A 13,093-nucleotide genomic window follows, 5' to 3' on the forward strand; every position below is an offset into this window, starting at 1 on the left:
GGATGGGCAGTGCCCAGTGCTGTGGGGCCGTGCACTTCATGGGGTCACTGCTCTCTCGTGGCAGGATGGACAATGGAGAAGCTTGCTTCATTCTCAGCAGCCGAAACGAAGTGGACCGAACAGCGGCGGTGAGCCTGGCTGGCGGGTGGCACGGTCAGGGATGGGGCATTTCCCAGGCAGGAGGGACTGGGGTGATGCTGATCTCACCTCTGCCCAGCACAGGAAGGGGCTGAGTGCCATGGAGAACCTCGGGGATGGCACAGGGATGGCACATGCAGCGGCACACTGGTGGCTGAGCCCCTGTGGGCTCACCTTCCTTCTGCTGTCCTGGTTTCCTGTCAGTGCTGGGTTTCAGGGAGCAGCAGGGGCAGGAGGAGCCCTTGCCGTACATCTCCAGGGTGGCTGGGTGCTTTGCAGTTCATCCCAGGTGTAGAAGCCTTGGGGGAAATAACACATCAACCAAGGAGCTCTTGTTGCTCTTGTCCTTGTCCAGGACCACCAGACCATCCTGAGGGCCTGGGCTGTCAAAGACTTTGCTCCAAACTGTCCTCTCTATGTTCAGATCTTAAAGCCAGAAAACAAATTTCATGTCAAGTTTGCAGGTGAGTTGGAGCAGCTGCACAGCAGCTCTTGGTCAGCTGGGAGCCCTCCTGGATTGGCAGGAGAGGAGGAAACACCCAGTGCCCAACACCACCCCGAAATGACCACATTCCCGGGCACTGCCAGCCAGGGAAACCCCTCTGTCCCCCTCTCCTCCGTGACCGTCCCCTGTGCCTTTCAGATCACGTTGTCTGTGAAGAGGAGTGCAAATACGCCATGCTGGCCCTGAACTGCGTCTGCCCCGCCACCTCCACCCTCATCACGCTGCTGGTGCACACCTCCCGTGGCCAGTGAGTGCTGTCCCTGCACATCCCTGCCTTCCCCTACCCCTGCCTGGGCCTGGAGGGATGGCAGAACTGAGGCCTCTGAGACCAGGGGGAGAGGGTGGGGGTCTGGGATGGGTCTGGGGAGCACAGTGGGATCTGGGGCCCCCACCCAGGGCCATATTGTAAGGGAGCCATACCCAGTGCAGCTGGGCTGGGCAACACCAACTTTCCAGAGACTGGGAATAAAAATATCTTTATATTGGCACGGGCCTGCTGGCAGGAAGGTGAATTCACAGCACAAGCAGCCCCAGACCCTGCAGGGTTTTTTGGTGGGTATATCATCCAGCATGGCTGGAAGGAGCTCTGACAGCACAGGAGAGCAGTGGTGTGCGCCCTGCACTCCTTGGCTGGTCAGAAATGTCTGAATTTTGGGTAAAGTGCCATCAAAACTGTTATGAAACATCCTTGCCAGATGCCTCTCACCCCATGCTCGGAGCTGTTTGCCAACACGGGCACTGAACCCTCCCTCTGCACTCTGCAGGAGCCCTCATTAAATAAAAAGGCACTTAAAACCCAAAATGAAAACGAGCTCATCCTCGGCGGGCACCAACAGCTCGTGGCGATGTGTCACTGTCACCTCACTGCCACCGGGCTCCGTGGCAGCTCCAGAGATTATTGGGGCTCTGCCCTGGGATCTGGCTGGAGTTCTGGGATCTGTGCCAGCCCCAAGGCGTCCCACCCCAGCTCCAGGGGGTCCATCCCTCCTCTGCTGCTGTCGTTGCAGGGAGGGCCAGGAGTCCCCGGAGCAGTGGCAGCGGATGTACGGGCGCTGCTCGGGCAATGAGGTCTATCACATCCGCATGGGGGACAGCAAGTTCTTCATGGAGTACGAGGGGAAGAGCTTCACCTACGCCGCCTTCCACGCGCACAAGAAGTGAGGGCAGGGGGGCGGTGGGCAGCGGGTATCGTCCAGTCTGCACGCCTGGGGGTCAGGGCTGCGGCTGGAGGGCACTGCCAGGTCCTTGGTGCAGGGACAATGCCCCGGAGGGGTTTTTCTCCAGCTGGGAATGCCCACCCCGTGCTCCCGGCACAGGTACGGGGTCTGCCTGATCGGCATCCGGAGGGAGGAGAACAAGAGCATCCTGCTGAACCCCGGCCCGCGGCACATCATGGCAGCGTCGGACACCTGCTTCTACATCAACATCACCAAGGAGGAGAACTCTGCCTTCATCTTCAAGCAGGAGGAGAAGCAGAAGAAGAAGGGCTTTGCGGGCAGAGACAGCTACGACGGCCCCTCCCGCCTGCCCGTGCACAGCATCATCGCCAGCATGGGTGAGTCGGGGCAGCAGGAGCCTGCACACACCACTCCATCACCTTCCCCAGGTTTGGGTTCATTTCCTCCCCCACAATTCGTTTTATTTTGTGTTTGGCACACTCCTTGCCCTGCCCTCCCCCACCAGTGCCAAAGCCACTGAAAACCCCTTTCCATCCTCTCTCCCAGTCATCTCACCAGTAAAATACACGTTTCCTTGCACCCGGGGTGCTCTCAGCAAGCTCAAATATCGTTAGTAAACCTCGTGATGTCCATTACCATTAAGGGTATTTGCATAAATGCCCCAAGCCTGGATTTAGCCCTCAATTGTTTCCAAGGCTGGATGAAGAAATGCCGTGGGCCACATCCTAAATCACGTTTATGATTCCCGAGCAGAGGAAGAGCGTAGTTTTCTCTGCAGCGAGCGCTGCATTTGTGCAAGTGAAAAATATCGTGAGTCATTACTTCCCGCTTGTATCTGGGGAGAACAAGTTTTGGAGGAGCTGAGCCACACGAGCACATTATATTTCAGGCAAATAATTTATGTGTTTGTACTCCTGAGCAGCAATTTGCATAGATTATCCCCCAGCAAGCTGCAGAGCGCTTTGCTGAGCAGTGTTTGTCACAGTTCTCACACGGCTCCTGCACAGAGGGACCTTTGCCAAAGGTGACGAGAGGGACAGGAATGACGCGAGTGCCAGCAGGGCAGTGGTGTTTGGCAAGGCTGGTGCCTGGGCTCTGCCTAATGGGACACTCCATCAACGTGTTTGGTTTTTGGAGGCTGCTGGAGGACAGCGTGAGGAAGTCTTTCTTGTCCCTTGCTGGATATTAGGAAAAATTCCTTCACAGGAAAGGTTGTCAAGCATTGGCACAGCTGCTCAGGGCAGTGGTGGAGTCACCATCCCTGCAGGGATTTAAATGATGCGTAGATGTGGCATTTGGGAACATGCTTTAGTGGCAGGGTGGTGGTGCTGAGGGAGGGGTTGGACTCAGTGATCTTAGAGGACTTTTCCAGCCTTAAGGATTCTGTGATTGTAACATCTGGAGCTGATCAGGAGGGATGTGGGACGTGGGTGAGGGCATTGCTGCCTAACTGCCTGTCTCTGGGGCAGAGGGGTGTCCATAGGAAGGGCAGTGCCAGGGCAGATGTGGTTCCTAACCTGGCTGGTGTCCCCCAGAGCCCGCGAGGAGCTGCGGGCAGGGATTAGGCTGCAAGGTTGTCATCTCAGAGATACATCAGCACCATAAAAACTCGTGCAGAGCCAGGTTTTGCAGTTCAGGGAGCAGCAGGTGGGCGAGTGGTTCAGCTGGGCATGGAGCTGAAGTGAGGGCAAAGGAGAGAGGGACAGACCCCAGTGACAGCTGTGCCCTGGGGAGATGCTGCATACAGCGGTGCCCAGGAGGAGGTCACTGCTGGGGGCTTTACCTGCACTCCCTGTGCCCACAAATGGTTGAGCATCCACTGGGCTGTCTCATCCCTGTGCAGGGCTCGACGCTTTGCTGCCTCTCCCCCGCTTAGAGCGTGTTTGCTGTGCTCCCTCCCCGCCGTGTCCAGGTACAGTGGCCATGGACCTGCAGAACACCGAGTGCCGCCCTGCCAACAGCAGCAAGCTGGCACTGCCGGCCGAGAACGGCTCGGGCACGCGCCGGCCCAGCATCGCCCCCGTCCTCGAGCTGGCCGACACCTCGTCCCTGCTGCCCTGCGACCTGCTCAGCGACCAGTCCGAGGACGAGATGACGCAGTCGGACGAGGAGGGGTCGGCAGTTGTGGAGTGAGTCGCTCTCCATCGCTGGAGCCCTTCCTTGTGTGGTTCATTCCAGTGGGATCCAGTTTGATCCAGTTCCCTCTGGTTCATTGTGGTTGCATCCAGTTTGTCCCAGTTTCAGAGACACTGGGACCATGGCATGTGACAGTGCTCAGTAGTACCCGGGGGATGCTGAGGCTCAGCCCCTCTCAGCTTTTCCATGAGCACACAATTGGCTCTCCCCCTGCAACTTTACAATCTCACCGCCCTTTGCATAGCAAAAAATATTCCTAAATATGTGTATTTGGGGAAATTCCCAGCTGCTGCAGGAGAGTGTTGCAGGGCATTTGCCGGTGTTGCTGTTGAATATTTTCCCCAGCACCTGAGCTTTGGATAAATGGAAAGCTCTCCCCGTGTCCTCACACAGATTCCTCTCTGCTGCAGGTACGTGAAGGGCTACCCCCCGAACTCGCCCTACATCGGGAGTTCCCCAACCCTGTGCCACCTTCTGCCTGAGAAAGCCCCGTTCTGCTGCCTGAGGCTGGACAAGGTGTGGAGGGGCTGTGTGGGCTGCCTGGGGCTGAACCCCCCCCCAGGACGTGTCCACTGAGTCCCTGCGCCGTCCCACGCACAGGGCTGCAAACACAACAGCTTTGAGGATGCCAAAGCCTACGGGTTCAAGAACAAACTGATCATCGTTTCTGCGGAGACGGCAGGGAACGGGCTCTACAACTTCATCGTCCCGCTGCGGGCGTACTACCGCTCCCGCAAGGAGCTCAACCCCATCGTGCTGCTGCTGGACAACAAGCAAGTACTTTTCCACGGACATTTTCCCTCACGCAGAACCCTCCCTGTGTTTTCGTGAGCATCTCGTGCTGGGGGTGGGATGTGAGGGAGCAGCAGTGCTGCCGTTGGGTACCTTGGCTGGCCGGCCCTGGGTTTTGTGTCTGTCTTTGCTGCATGGCTGTGCTGAACCACCTCGCTCTCTGTGGCTCTCCCCCCAGGCCTGAGCACCACTTTCTGGAGGCCATCTGCTGTTTCCCCATGGTTTACTACATGGAGGGCACCATTGACAAGTAGGTGTTCCCACGTGTGGCTGTTGTGCCTGAATCGTTGCTTTTACCCCAGCCCAGACTTTTGGGCCACCCCATGAGAAGCCCCAGGGTTGGTACCATAGAGCTGAGCCCACCTTGGGCTTCTCGGGTTATCAACCCCTCCCTGGGAGATGGGAGCAGGTGAAGAGCAGGTCGGGAGCAGCCTGGGCTCGCCGTGGAACCCCTGTGCTGCTTCCCTGTGTCGTTTCCAAGGGCTGACCCTGCGCTCTTCTCTTTGGGGACTGCCCAGCCTGGACAGTTTGCTGCAGTGTGGCATCATCTACGCTGACAACCTGGTGGTGGTGGACAAGGAGAGCACCATGAGTGCCGAGGAGGACTACATGGCAGATGCCAAGACGATTGTCAATGTCCAGACCATGTTCAGGTGAGGGGTGACCACTGCCTTGGTCACAGCCACTGACCACTGCTGGGGACAAGACCGGGAAGGCTGGTGGTGCCTGGGGTGGTGGCTGTGGGCAGTGGGACACATCTGGTGTTGGGTTTGCTCTAGAAAACAGCATCTCATCAGCTGTTTCTGACCTCAAACAGGACAGGGGTCACTGTGGTCTTCCTCGGGCTTTAAATCCTCTGAGACAGCTGCAGGATAACAGGTCTCTTTCCAATGCAGGCTCTTCCCCAGCCTCAGCATTATCACGGAGCTGACCCACCCCTCCAACATGAGGTTCATGCAGTTCAGAGCAAAGGACAGTTACTCTCTGGCCCTTTCCAAACTAGAAAAGGTAAGAGGAGGTCATTCCCTGCACAGGGGCTTGAAAAGTCAACTCTGACAGTGACTGCATTTGAGCTCCTCAAAGTCCCGTGCTCTTCCCATGTCTGGAAAACCCAATCATGTCTCGCACATTTCCATGGAGAGAAAAATCCTCTTTTTCTACAGTGCAAAGATGGTGCCCTGTTTCCCTCCTGCCACACCCACCAGAAACATTATCCCTGTGCCCTCCCATTGCCATGAGTCCTCTAAGTTTCTGTGCAATCTGAGCTCAAACTTCCCCTTCTTCTTCCAGAGAGAGCGCGAGAATGGCTCCAACCTGGCCTTCATGTTCCGGCTGCCCTTCGCGGCCGGGAGGGTCTTCAGCATCAGCATGTTGGACACACTGCTCTACCAGGTGAGACGCAGCCCTGCAGCTGTGGCCTCCCCTTTGCATCCCCCGGGGAGTATCTGAGCAAACCCTTCCCTGGTTTCCTGCCCAAATGTCTCCCCCCAGTCGTTCGTGAAGGATTACATGATCACCATCACTCGGCTGCTGCTGGGCCTCGATACCACGCCGGGCTCCGGGTACCTCTGTGCGGTACGTGCCAAGGCCCCTGGGGTTGAAACCATCAGGCCAAGTTGTCCTGGATCTGGTGGCATTTGTCACCCTGTGCACGGGCTGGGGGTTCCCCTCTTCTGCAGAACTGGGGGGCAGCAGCATTGCCAGGTCATTGTTCCCCTCCTGGGGAATCTCAGCGCTACCAAAAACCCAAGAGCTGCCAAGGACCAAGCTCTCTGTTCTGAGGGCTGAGGTCAGAAATTGCCCCTGGTTTACTTGTCGAGTCCAGCTGGCTTTTGGGATTGTGGTGGATGAGCCGGGGTGAAGCTCAGGAGCAGCCTGACATGCATGTGAGGGTTCACATTTGTCTTCTGCTGCTCAGATGAAGATCACTGAGGATGACCTGTGGATCCGGACGTACGGCCGCCTCTTCCAGAAGCTTTGCTCCTCCAGTGCCGAGATTCCCATCGGGATTTACAGGACGGAGTCGCACATGTTCGCAACCTCCGAGGTAGGGGCACGGTGGTGGCGTGTGCCGGCAAGGGGCTGCTGGTGGTCCCAGCTGAGCATCACCCAGCAGAGGTGAGATCCAGGAGGGTGTTGGTCCCTGGGGCACCTCAGACCTGGTTGCAGCAGTGGGGAAGGGAGGGGAGGGGAGAACAAGGGAAGGGGGATTTGTGGTTTTTTCATTCGTGTGGCTGCATTGGGTGGCGGTGTCCTGGTTCTCCAGCTGGACACGCTGGGACAGTGTCTGTGCGCGTCTCTCTGGGCAGTGCTGGATGTCCTTGGCACGGCTCTGCCATGCCACCGGGCACCTCGGGGAACAGGGAGGGCACAGCAGGGCTGCCCCTTTGCTGGGCTGACTCTTGGTTTTCCCTTCCTTCTCCCCCGCTGCAGCCCCACGACATCAGAGCACAGGTGAGTGCCACTCGTGTCCAGCCGTGCGCGCTCGGGCGCTGCGTCCCCATCTCCCCTACCCTGTGGCCGATCCCTGGGCTGGCTGTGGCCACTGAGAGCCACCCTGTGCTTTGTGCCAGCTCTCAGCCCCAGTGCCAGCACAGTGCTGCCTGTCCCCATGGAAGGGAGGTTCTGGCTGAGCCTCAGCGCTCCGGGAAAAGTCCTCAGTGCCCTGATGTAATTAACTGGGATAAGGAGCAAGGGAGCGAGCCAGGATCCCTTTTAAATACCTTCAGTTTTCAACTTTGTAAGGAAGCAGCGACAGGGAGCTGAAAGTTGACATTTAATTAAATGCAACCCAGCTCTTTGAGATGCTTTAAAAGGCTTTATTAATAAATTCCTGCTCGCCAGTGGGGATTGCTGGGTCAGAGATGTGGCAGCACAGCTGCTGTAAGAGGAGAGAGAGGGAGATGAGGGCATGGCTGTTCCTTGGGCAGATACCCTGGAGGTGATTCTGTGTGAGGTGTCAGGTGCCCATGAGACTCCCCTCAGCAGTGCTTATCCAAGGGAAGCTGTGGCTGCCCCATCCCTGGAAGCCCAGGTTGGACAGGACTTGGAGCAACCTGGTCTGGTGAAAAATGTCCCCGCCCATGGCAGGAAGTGAACCAGATGAGCTTTAAGCTCCTTCCAATCCAAACCGTTCCGGGATCCTGTGAAATCTGCCAGCCAGGTGGTTCTTGCAGTGCTGGGAGAGCCCGTTCGGGTCAGAGCAAGGACCCATCCCGTGGGAGAGATCCCACCCTGCCACACACAGGCCAAACCCTTCTTGGCCACCCCCCATCCCGCGTGACCTGCTGGGCTTCCAGTCACAGATCTCAATCAATGTTGAGGACTGCGAGGACACGAAGGACGTCAAGGAGCACTGGGGCATCAAGACGAGCCACCACCGCAACTCGTGTTCCAGCGACCAGTCGGAGCACCCGCTGCTGCGGCGCAAGAGCATGCAGTGGGCCCGGCGGCTCAGCAGGAAGGGCAACAAGCACTCCAGCAAGACGGCCGAGTGGATCAGCCAGCAGCGCCTCAGCCTGTACCGGCGCTCCGAGCGGCAGGAGCTGTCCGAGCTCGTAAAAAACCGTATGAAGCACCTGGGCTTGCCCACCACCGGGTACGGTAAGTGCCGTTCGGCCGAGCTGCTCTGCGGTGGTGCCTCCCGCTCGCGGGCTCCTCAGGTAACCCCCGGCCGAGCCTAACCCCGCGCCAAGCCCGACCCTGAGCCAGCCTAACCCCATGCCGAGCCTAACCCCATGCCGAGCCTAACCCCATGCCGAGCCTAACCCCTTGCCGAGCTTAGCGCCGCGCCCCGCCTGTCCCCGCGGGCGCTGCCGGGCCTGCTCCGAGCGGCGCCTCACGCCCTGGCTTGCTTGTGCTTGTGCAGACCGGCGCCTCCCGGGCTGCGGGGCCGCCGAGCCGTGCCGAGCCCCCTCCCTGCCGCCCCCGGCCAGCTGCAGGCAGCCCCCCCATCGCTGGGCTCCGGGATGGCTCCAGGCAGGCGGTGGCAGAGTGACTGTGGCCCTCGTGCCCGCAGCAGGCCCCGGTGTCCCCCCCGCCGCCCCGCGCTGTCCGGCCGTGCAGCGGGGCCGGCTCAGGACAGCCCGGCCCCAGGCCAGCACAAGCCTCGTGCCCCAGAGCCCCCGCAGTGTGGCAGGGAGAGGCCCGACCCCGTCAGCTGGCGCAGCCCCCTGTTGTGACAGACTTTAATCCGTCATAAAGTCTTCCGTGGAAAACCTTTCGGTAGCTGCAGGGCTGAGTCGCTTCATTGCGTGTGACACCGGTGTGTGGCTGTGACAGCCACAGCGCTCAGGGTCCCTCTGTGCAGCCGCATCTCTTGTGAAGCTTCTGACCTGCCCGTCGGTGCTGGCATCTGTGTCCCCCTGGACAGCTCCCACCCCTTGGTTATGACAAAGTCTGTAGCCCACAGCTCCCTTTGGTTGGTTGGTTTGGTTTTGGTTTTCTTTTTTTTTTCTTTCTTTCTTTGAAGCCATCCTGTGCTGCTGCTTGTTTGCTCCATCCTCCAAGAGTGTTCATCCTCCCTGTGCTGGCCCCTGCCCACACTCAGGCTGGCAACGAACCCCAGCTGGGATGGGAGCTGATTTGGGGGTGGGATTCCTCCTTTCCCATCTTGGCTTTAGGCACGGGAAAGAGGAGGAGAAAATGTCCAGAAGTGCAGTGCAGGAGGGGTTTGGAGTGGGGGCCAAACCCACTCCAGGGGGGTGGATGTGGGCACTGCCAGCGTCCCCAGGGAGCGAGGCAGGGGAGCCGGCTTGTGGTGGGATGGAGTGAGGACAGGGAATGCCAGGCAAGGGCTTGCAGTGGTGTTTACCCCCTCTCCTTTTTCCCCTATATTACTGGTCCCAGAAGTTTCTATTGTAGTTCCAGGGGAGATGTCTGCCCTCGGTGAGGCTTCCAAGCTTGGGGCACAGCTTGGGGTCAGATCAGGGCTGGCATCCTTGTCCTGGCCCGTCTGGCACATTTTGGTTGAAGCAAACTGGGGGAGCACTGGCGGGAGAAGGGGCAGTGTGGGGTGCAGGACAGGACAGGGACACTGGGCACAGTGTGGGGACCAGGAGGCAGCTCCTTGGGCATCCAGCGGTGCTGGGACTGTGTGTTGTCACCGTGTGTCACCGTCAGTGTCTGGACACCCATGGAAAAACGTCGCTCTGCCTTCTGCCCCTTTCCTTTTTCTTTTGCTCACGTTATCGCTGCAGCGCAGGAGCTCGTCTCTGATATTTGCCAAACCATGGCTTGCTGACCTCTCTCTCTCTCTCTGTTTATGTCTGTGCCTTTCCCTGTATGTTCTGTAGAGGATGTAGCAAATTTAACAGCCAGTGATGTGATGAATCGGGTAAACCTGGGATATTTGCAAGGTAATTCCCGTTCCCTGGGAGTCCGCGTGACTCATGGCATGCAGTGTACAACAAGATCATGCCAGCTAAGCCCAAACCTCACCCTTGCCAGTTTTCACCTTAGATCCCCAAGCTTTCAGCACTAATTTGTCGGGTGGCATTGGAAAACCAATCACTGTCCTGTAGTGGTGGTGCAAACGCAGGGCTCTGCCTGATCAGGGAGACAGAAACCTCAGGGACCCTTTTTCAGCTGAATTCCTACAGGGAAATCACAGCCCTCGGCTTTCATTAACAAAACCCTCCCTCCTTGGCTCTGCGAGGTGGCTTTGGGCTGTACAGCCAGTGGCAGCTTGAGGAGGGGACAAGGAGGGGGACAAGTGCACCAGAGCTGCCTGTGCATGTTGTGATGAGATGCTGGAGCTCCTGCTGGGTCAGCCACAGTCCAGGGCAAGGCAGCACTTAAAAAATCCCTTTGCACCCCTTGGTTTGCCCTCCTGGACCCCTCTCCAGCATTTGCAGACCCCATTTTCTGACTGGGGGATGTCTGGGTCAGCCCGAGGCAGCAACAGCAGCCACCCTGGGCACCTCGTGGGGCTCTGTGGGACCTGCCAGGTTTTCCCATCTTTTTCCCCTGGAACATGCCCTGGAGAAAGGTCCTTTTTTACTGCAGCAGCCCCAAGATTAGCAACAGCCCATCGCAGCTTCATTTTTGGCTCCACTAGCCCAGGCTTAAGGTGAAACGTTGGCATTTTCCTACAAAGTGTGTCCTTCATCCGAGAGGCAGCCGCAGCTGGGGCTCATGGAAGCCCCAGGCCAGCAGAGTATATTGCCTGGGGCAGCGGGATGCAGCAATATACTCGGAGTGCTCAGCGGGGCCTGGCTTGGCCGCACGGGGTCAGGACAAGGCGCTTCCATGGGGCAGGGAAACCTGCCCAGAGCCAGAGCCCTTCCCCGCCTCCTGTCATGTCAAACCCTGTGTCTCCCGTCGGGTCCCAGGGTCTGTGTGCCACCCTTGCCCCCAGCATTGCCACTCCCATCCCTGTCTCCCTGTAAGGCTGGGCACTGGGATGGCCAAAGCTCTCCGGTGGCTCCAGGACAGGACACCCTGGCACAGGCTGGGGGTCCCGGGCAGCATCTCCCTGAGGGTGGTCCCAGGTCCCCTGGCTGCAGCACCTTCTGTGGTCTCAGAGGTGCCAGGGATGTGTCTGAGCAGCAAAGCAAAGGTCTGGTGTCCCCCTGCAAGCAGCGCTGGGTTTGGAACCGGCACAGCCCAGCCCTGGGGATGTCCCGGGGAGGTCTGGGTGTGCCCTGGCAGAGGCAGCTCAGGAGGAAGCTGTTTGCATCCCTGTGCTGGGTGGCTCTGGTGGCTGGAGAAAAGCAGTTTCACCCCAGTGCCGAGGCTGAAGAGCAGCTGGGCCACCCCCGTGCCAGGGTGATCTGGCACCCATTGTCACTGCTGTGGCAGAAGACTCGGGCTGTGCCCACCGTGGGGCAGGGCAGCTCTGACTGGGGGATCCCCCACGCCGGGCAGGGGGACAGCAGGGCCGGCGTGGTGGGAGCAGCAGGACAGGCCACAGGCAGCCGCCCCCAGCCTGGAGTTAATGCCCATCCCAGTGGCCGGGTCCTGGTCCTGCTGCTCCCCGAAGCAGCTCCATTTGCTGAGCTCGTCCAACCCCCGGTGTGCTGCTCAGAGGGGCCTTTCCCAAAGCCTGGAGAGGTGTCCCAGTGACAAGCCTTGCAGTGAGCTGGTGTCCCGCCGTGCTCCTCACGCTGCCCCAGCGTCCATCTGTCCGTCCCCTCTCCACCCTGTCCATCCACACCCCATCACCCCGTCTGGAAATGGTGTCACCTGTCGCAGCTTCCACCCCCCGGCCGCCCGCAGCCTCGCACCCCCATCCATTTCACCATGATCTTGTTCTTGGCTATTTCGGGAAGCGCAGGGGCCCCCCCGGCACTGAGGCCGCCCGTTCGCCCCCCGTGGGTGCCGCTCTTGGTGGCCCTGAGCCCCCCCTGAGAGGTCGCAGTGGTTTAGAGCCATCGCCAAAATGGCATTGAAGGCTCTGAAACTCCACAGAGGCGATTTCCCCTGGGTGGGGGAAAGAAGCAATCCCTGGACTAATCCTGTGTCTGGATGATGCTAAATTGAGTAACTGAAGGGGAGAGGTGGGCAGAGCGTTGGGGGCGGCCCCGGGGGGGTTCAGCTGCCCTGACCCTGTGGTTGGACTTGTGCTGGACACAGCAGGACTAACCTGTTCCCTCTTTTGCACTGAACCAAGGTAAGACATCTCACTTTATTTTGGGGGGAAGTGGGGACTTTGAAGAGTTACCTCTGCCAGTCCCCTGGGCCGTGCTGTGGTGGGAGAGAGCCTGGGGAGGCGAGGAGGGAGGTGGCAGTGTCGTTCTTGGTGCTCGCTCCATGGCAGTGATGTTGCCCACAGCTTCTCCTGGTGAAGGGACCCATTTGCCCCCTGGGGGCTGTCACCTTGCCTGTTGGGGTGTCTGTGGGGGTGTCCCTCCCTCACCAGCCCTTTCCCTCCTCTTGCAGACGAGATGAACGACCACCAGAACACCTTGTCCTACGTCCTGATCAACCCCCCCCCGGACACGCGGCTGGAGCTCAACGACATCGTGTAGGTGTTACCTCACCCCCTGGCCCCCAGACTCCCCCAGTGCCATGAGCTGCCCCCATCCCACTGCTTCCCATGATTTTTCATAAATAACCGCGGGTTTTACCTCTTTCCCAGGCCATTCCCCATCCCTGTGCTCTTGAGCAGTGCCCAAACCACCCCATCTGAGCTCTGATGGGCAGCGTGGAGTTTTCCCTTGGCTTTGGCCACTGAGCAGCCTCCAGCAGGAGTAACTCCTGATTATTTATTATCTTATTTTATGGCATTTACGTGAACAGCTCTTATCATTTAACATCTGTTATTCCAACAACTGCCGTGCTCTGCAAGCAGCACAGCCCCATGGGGCATCCCTGTGCGTCCTGGCTTCAATCCCAGGGGGAA

General features: G+C 58.9%; 1 protein-coding gene across 14 annotated transcripts in view; it reads left to right on the forward strand.

Moving 5' to 3' along the window:
- The window catches only part of KCNT1 (potassium sodium-activated channel subfamily T member 1), a 77,405-nt gene that overhangs the window by 60,843 nt on the left and 3,469 nt on the right, over positions 1-13,093 (forward strand). For 6 of the 14 annotated variants that reach the window (XM_039561961.1, XM_039561967.1, XM_039561968.1 and 3 more), the window contains 18 exons: positions 65-128; positions 494-602; positions 782-890; positions 1,651-1,800; positions 1,960-2,198; positions 3,665-3,950; positions 4,368-4,473; positions 4,558-4,730; positions 4,928-4,999; positions 5,268-5,402; positions 5,646-5,757; positions 6,040-6,141; positions 6,241-6,324; positions 6,668-6,796; positions 7,183-7,203; positions 8,049-8,352; positions 10,044-10,106; positions 12,631-12,715. In XM_039561961.1, the coding sequence (XP_039417895.1) occupies positions 65-128; positions 494-602; positions 782-890; positions 1,651-1,800; positions 1,960-2,198; positions 3,665-3,950; positions 4,368-4,473; positions 4,558-4,730; positions 4,928-4,999; positions 5,268-5,402; positions 5,646-5,757; positions 6,040-6,141; positions 6,241-6,324; positions 6,668-6,796; positions 7,183-7,203; positions 8,049-8,352; positions 10,044-10,106; positions 12,631-12,715 (2,343 nt within the window). The remainder of the gene's footprint in view (positions 1-64; positions 129-493; positions 603-781; positions 891-1,650; positions 1,801-1,959; positions 2,199-3,664; positions 3,951-4,367; positions 4,474-4,557; positions 4,731-4,927; positions 5,000-5,267; positions 5,403-5,645; positions 5,758-6,039; positions 6,142-6,240; positions 6,325-6,667; positions 6,797-7,182; positions 7,204-8,048; positions 8,353-10,043; positions 10,107-12,630; positions 12,716-13,093) is intronic. The other 8 variants (XM_039561965.1, XM_039561975.1, XM_039561969.1 and 5 more) reach the window with 6 other exon arrangements.

Source organism: Corvus cornix, chromosome 17 (genome assembly GCF_000738735.6).
Source record: "Corvus cornix cornix isolate S_Up_H32 chromosome 17, ASM73873v5, whole genome shotgun sequence".
In the NCBI taxonomy this organism is placed as follows: Eukaryota; Metazoa; Chordata; class Aves; order Passeriformes; family Corvidae; genus Corvus; species Corvus cornix.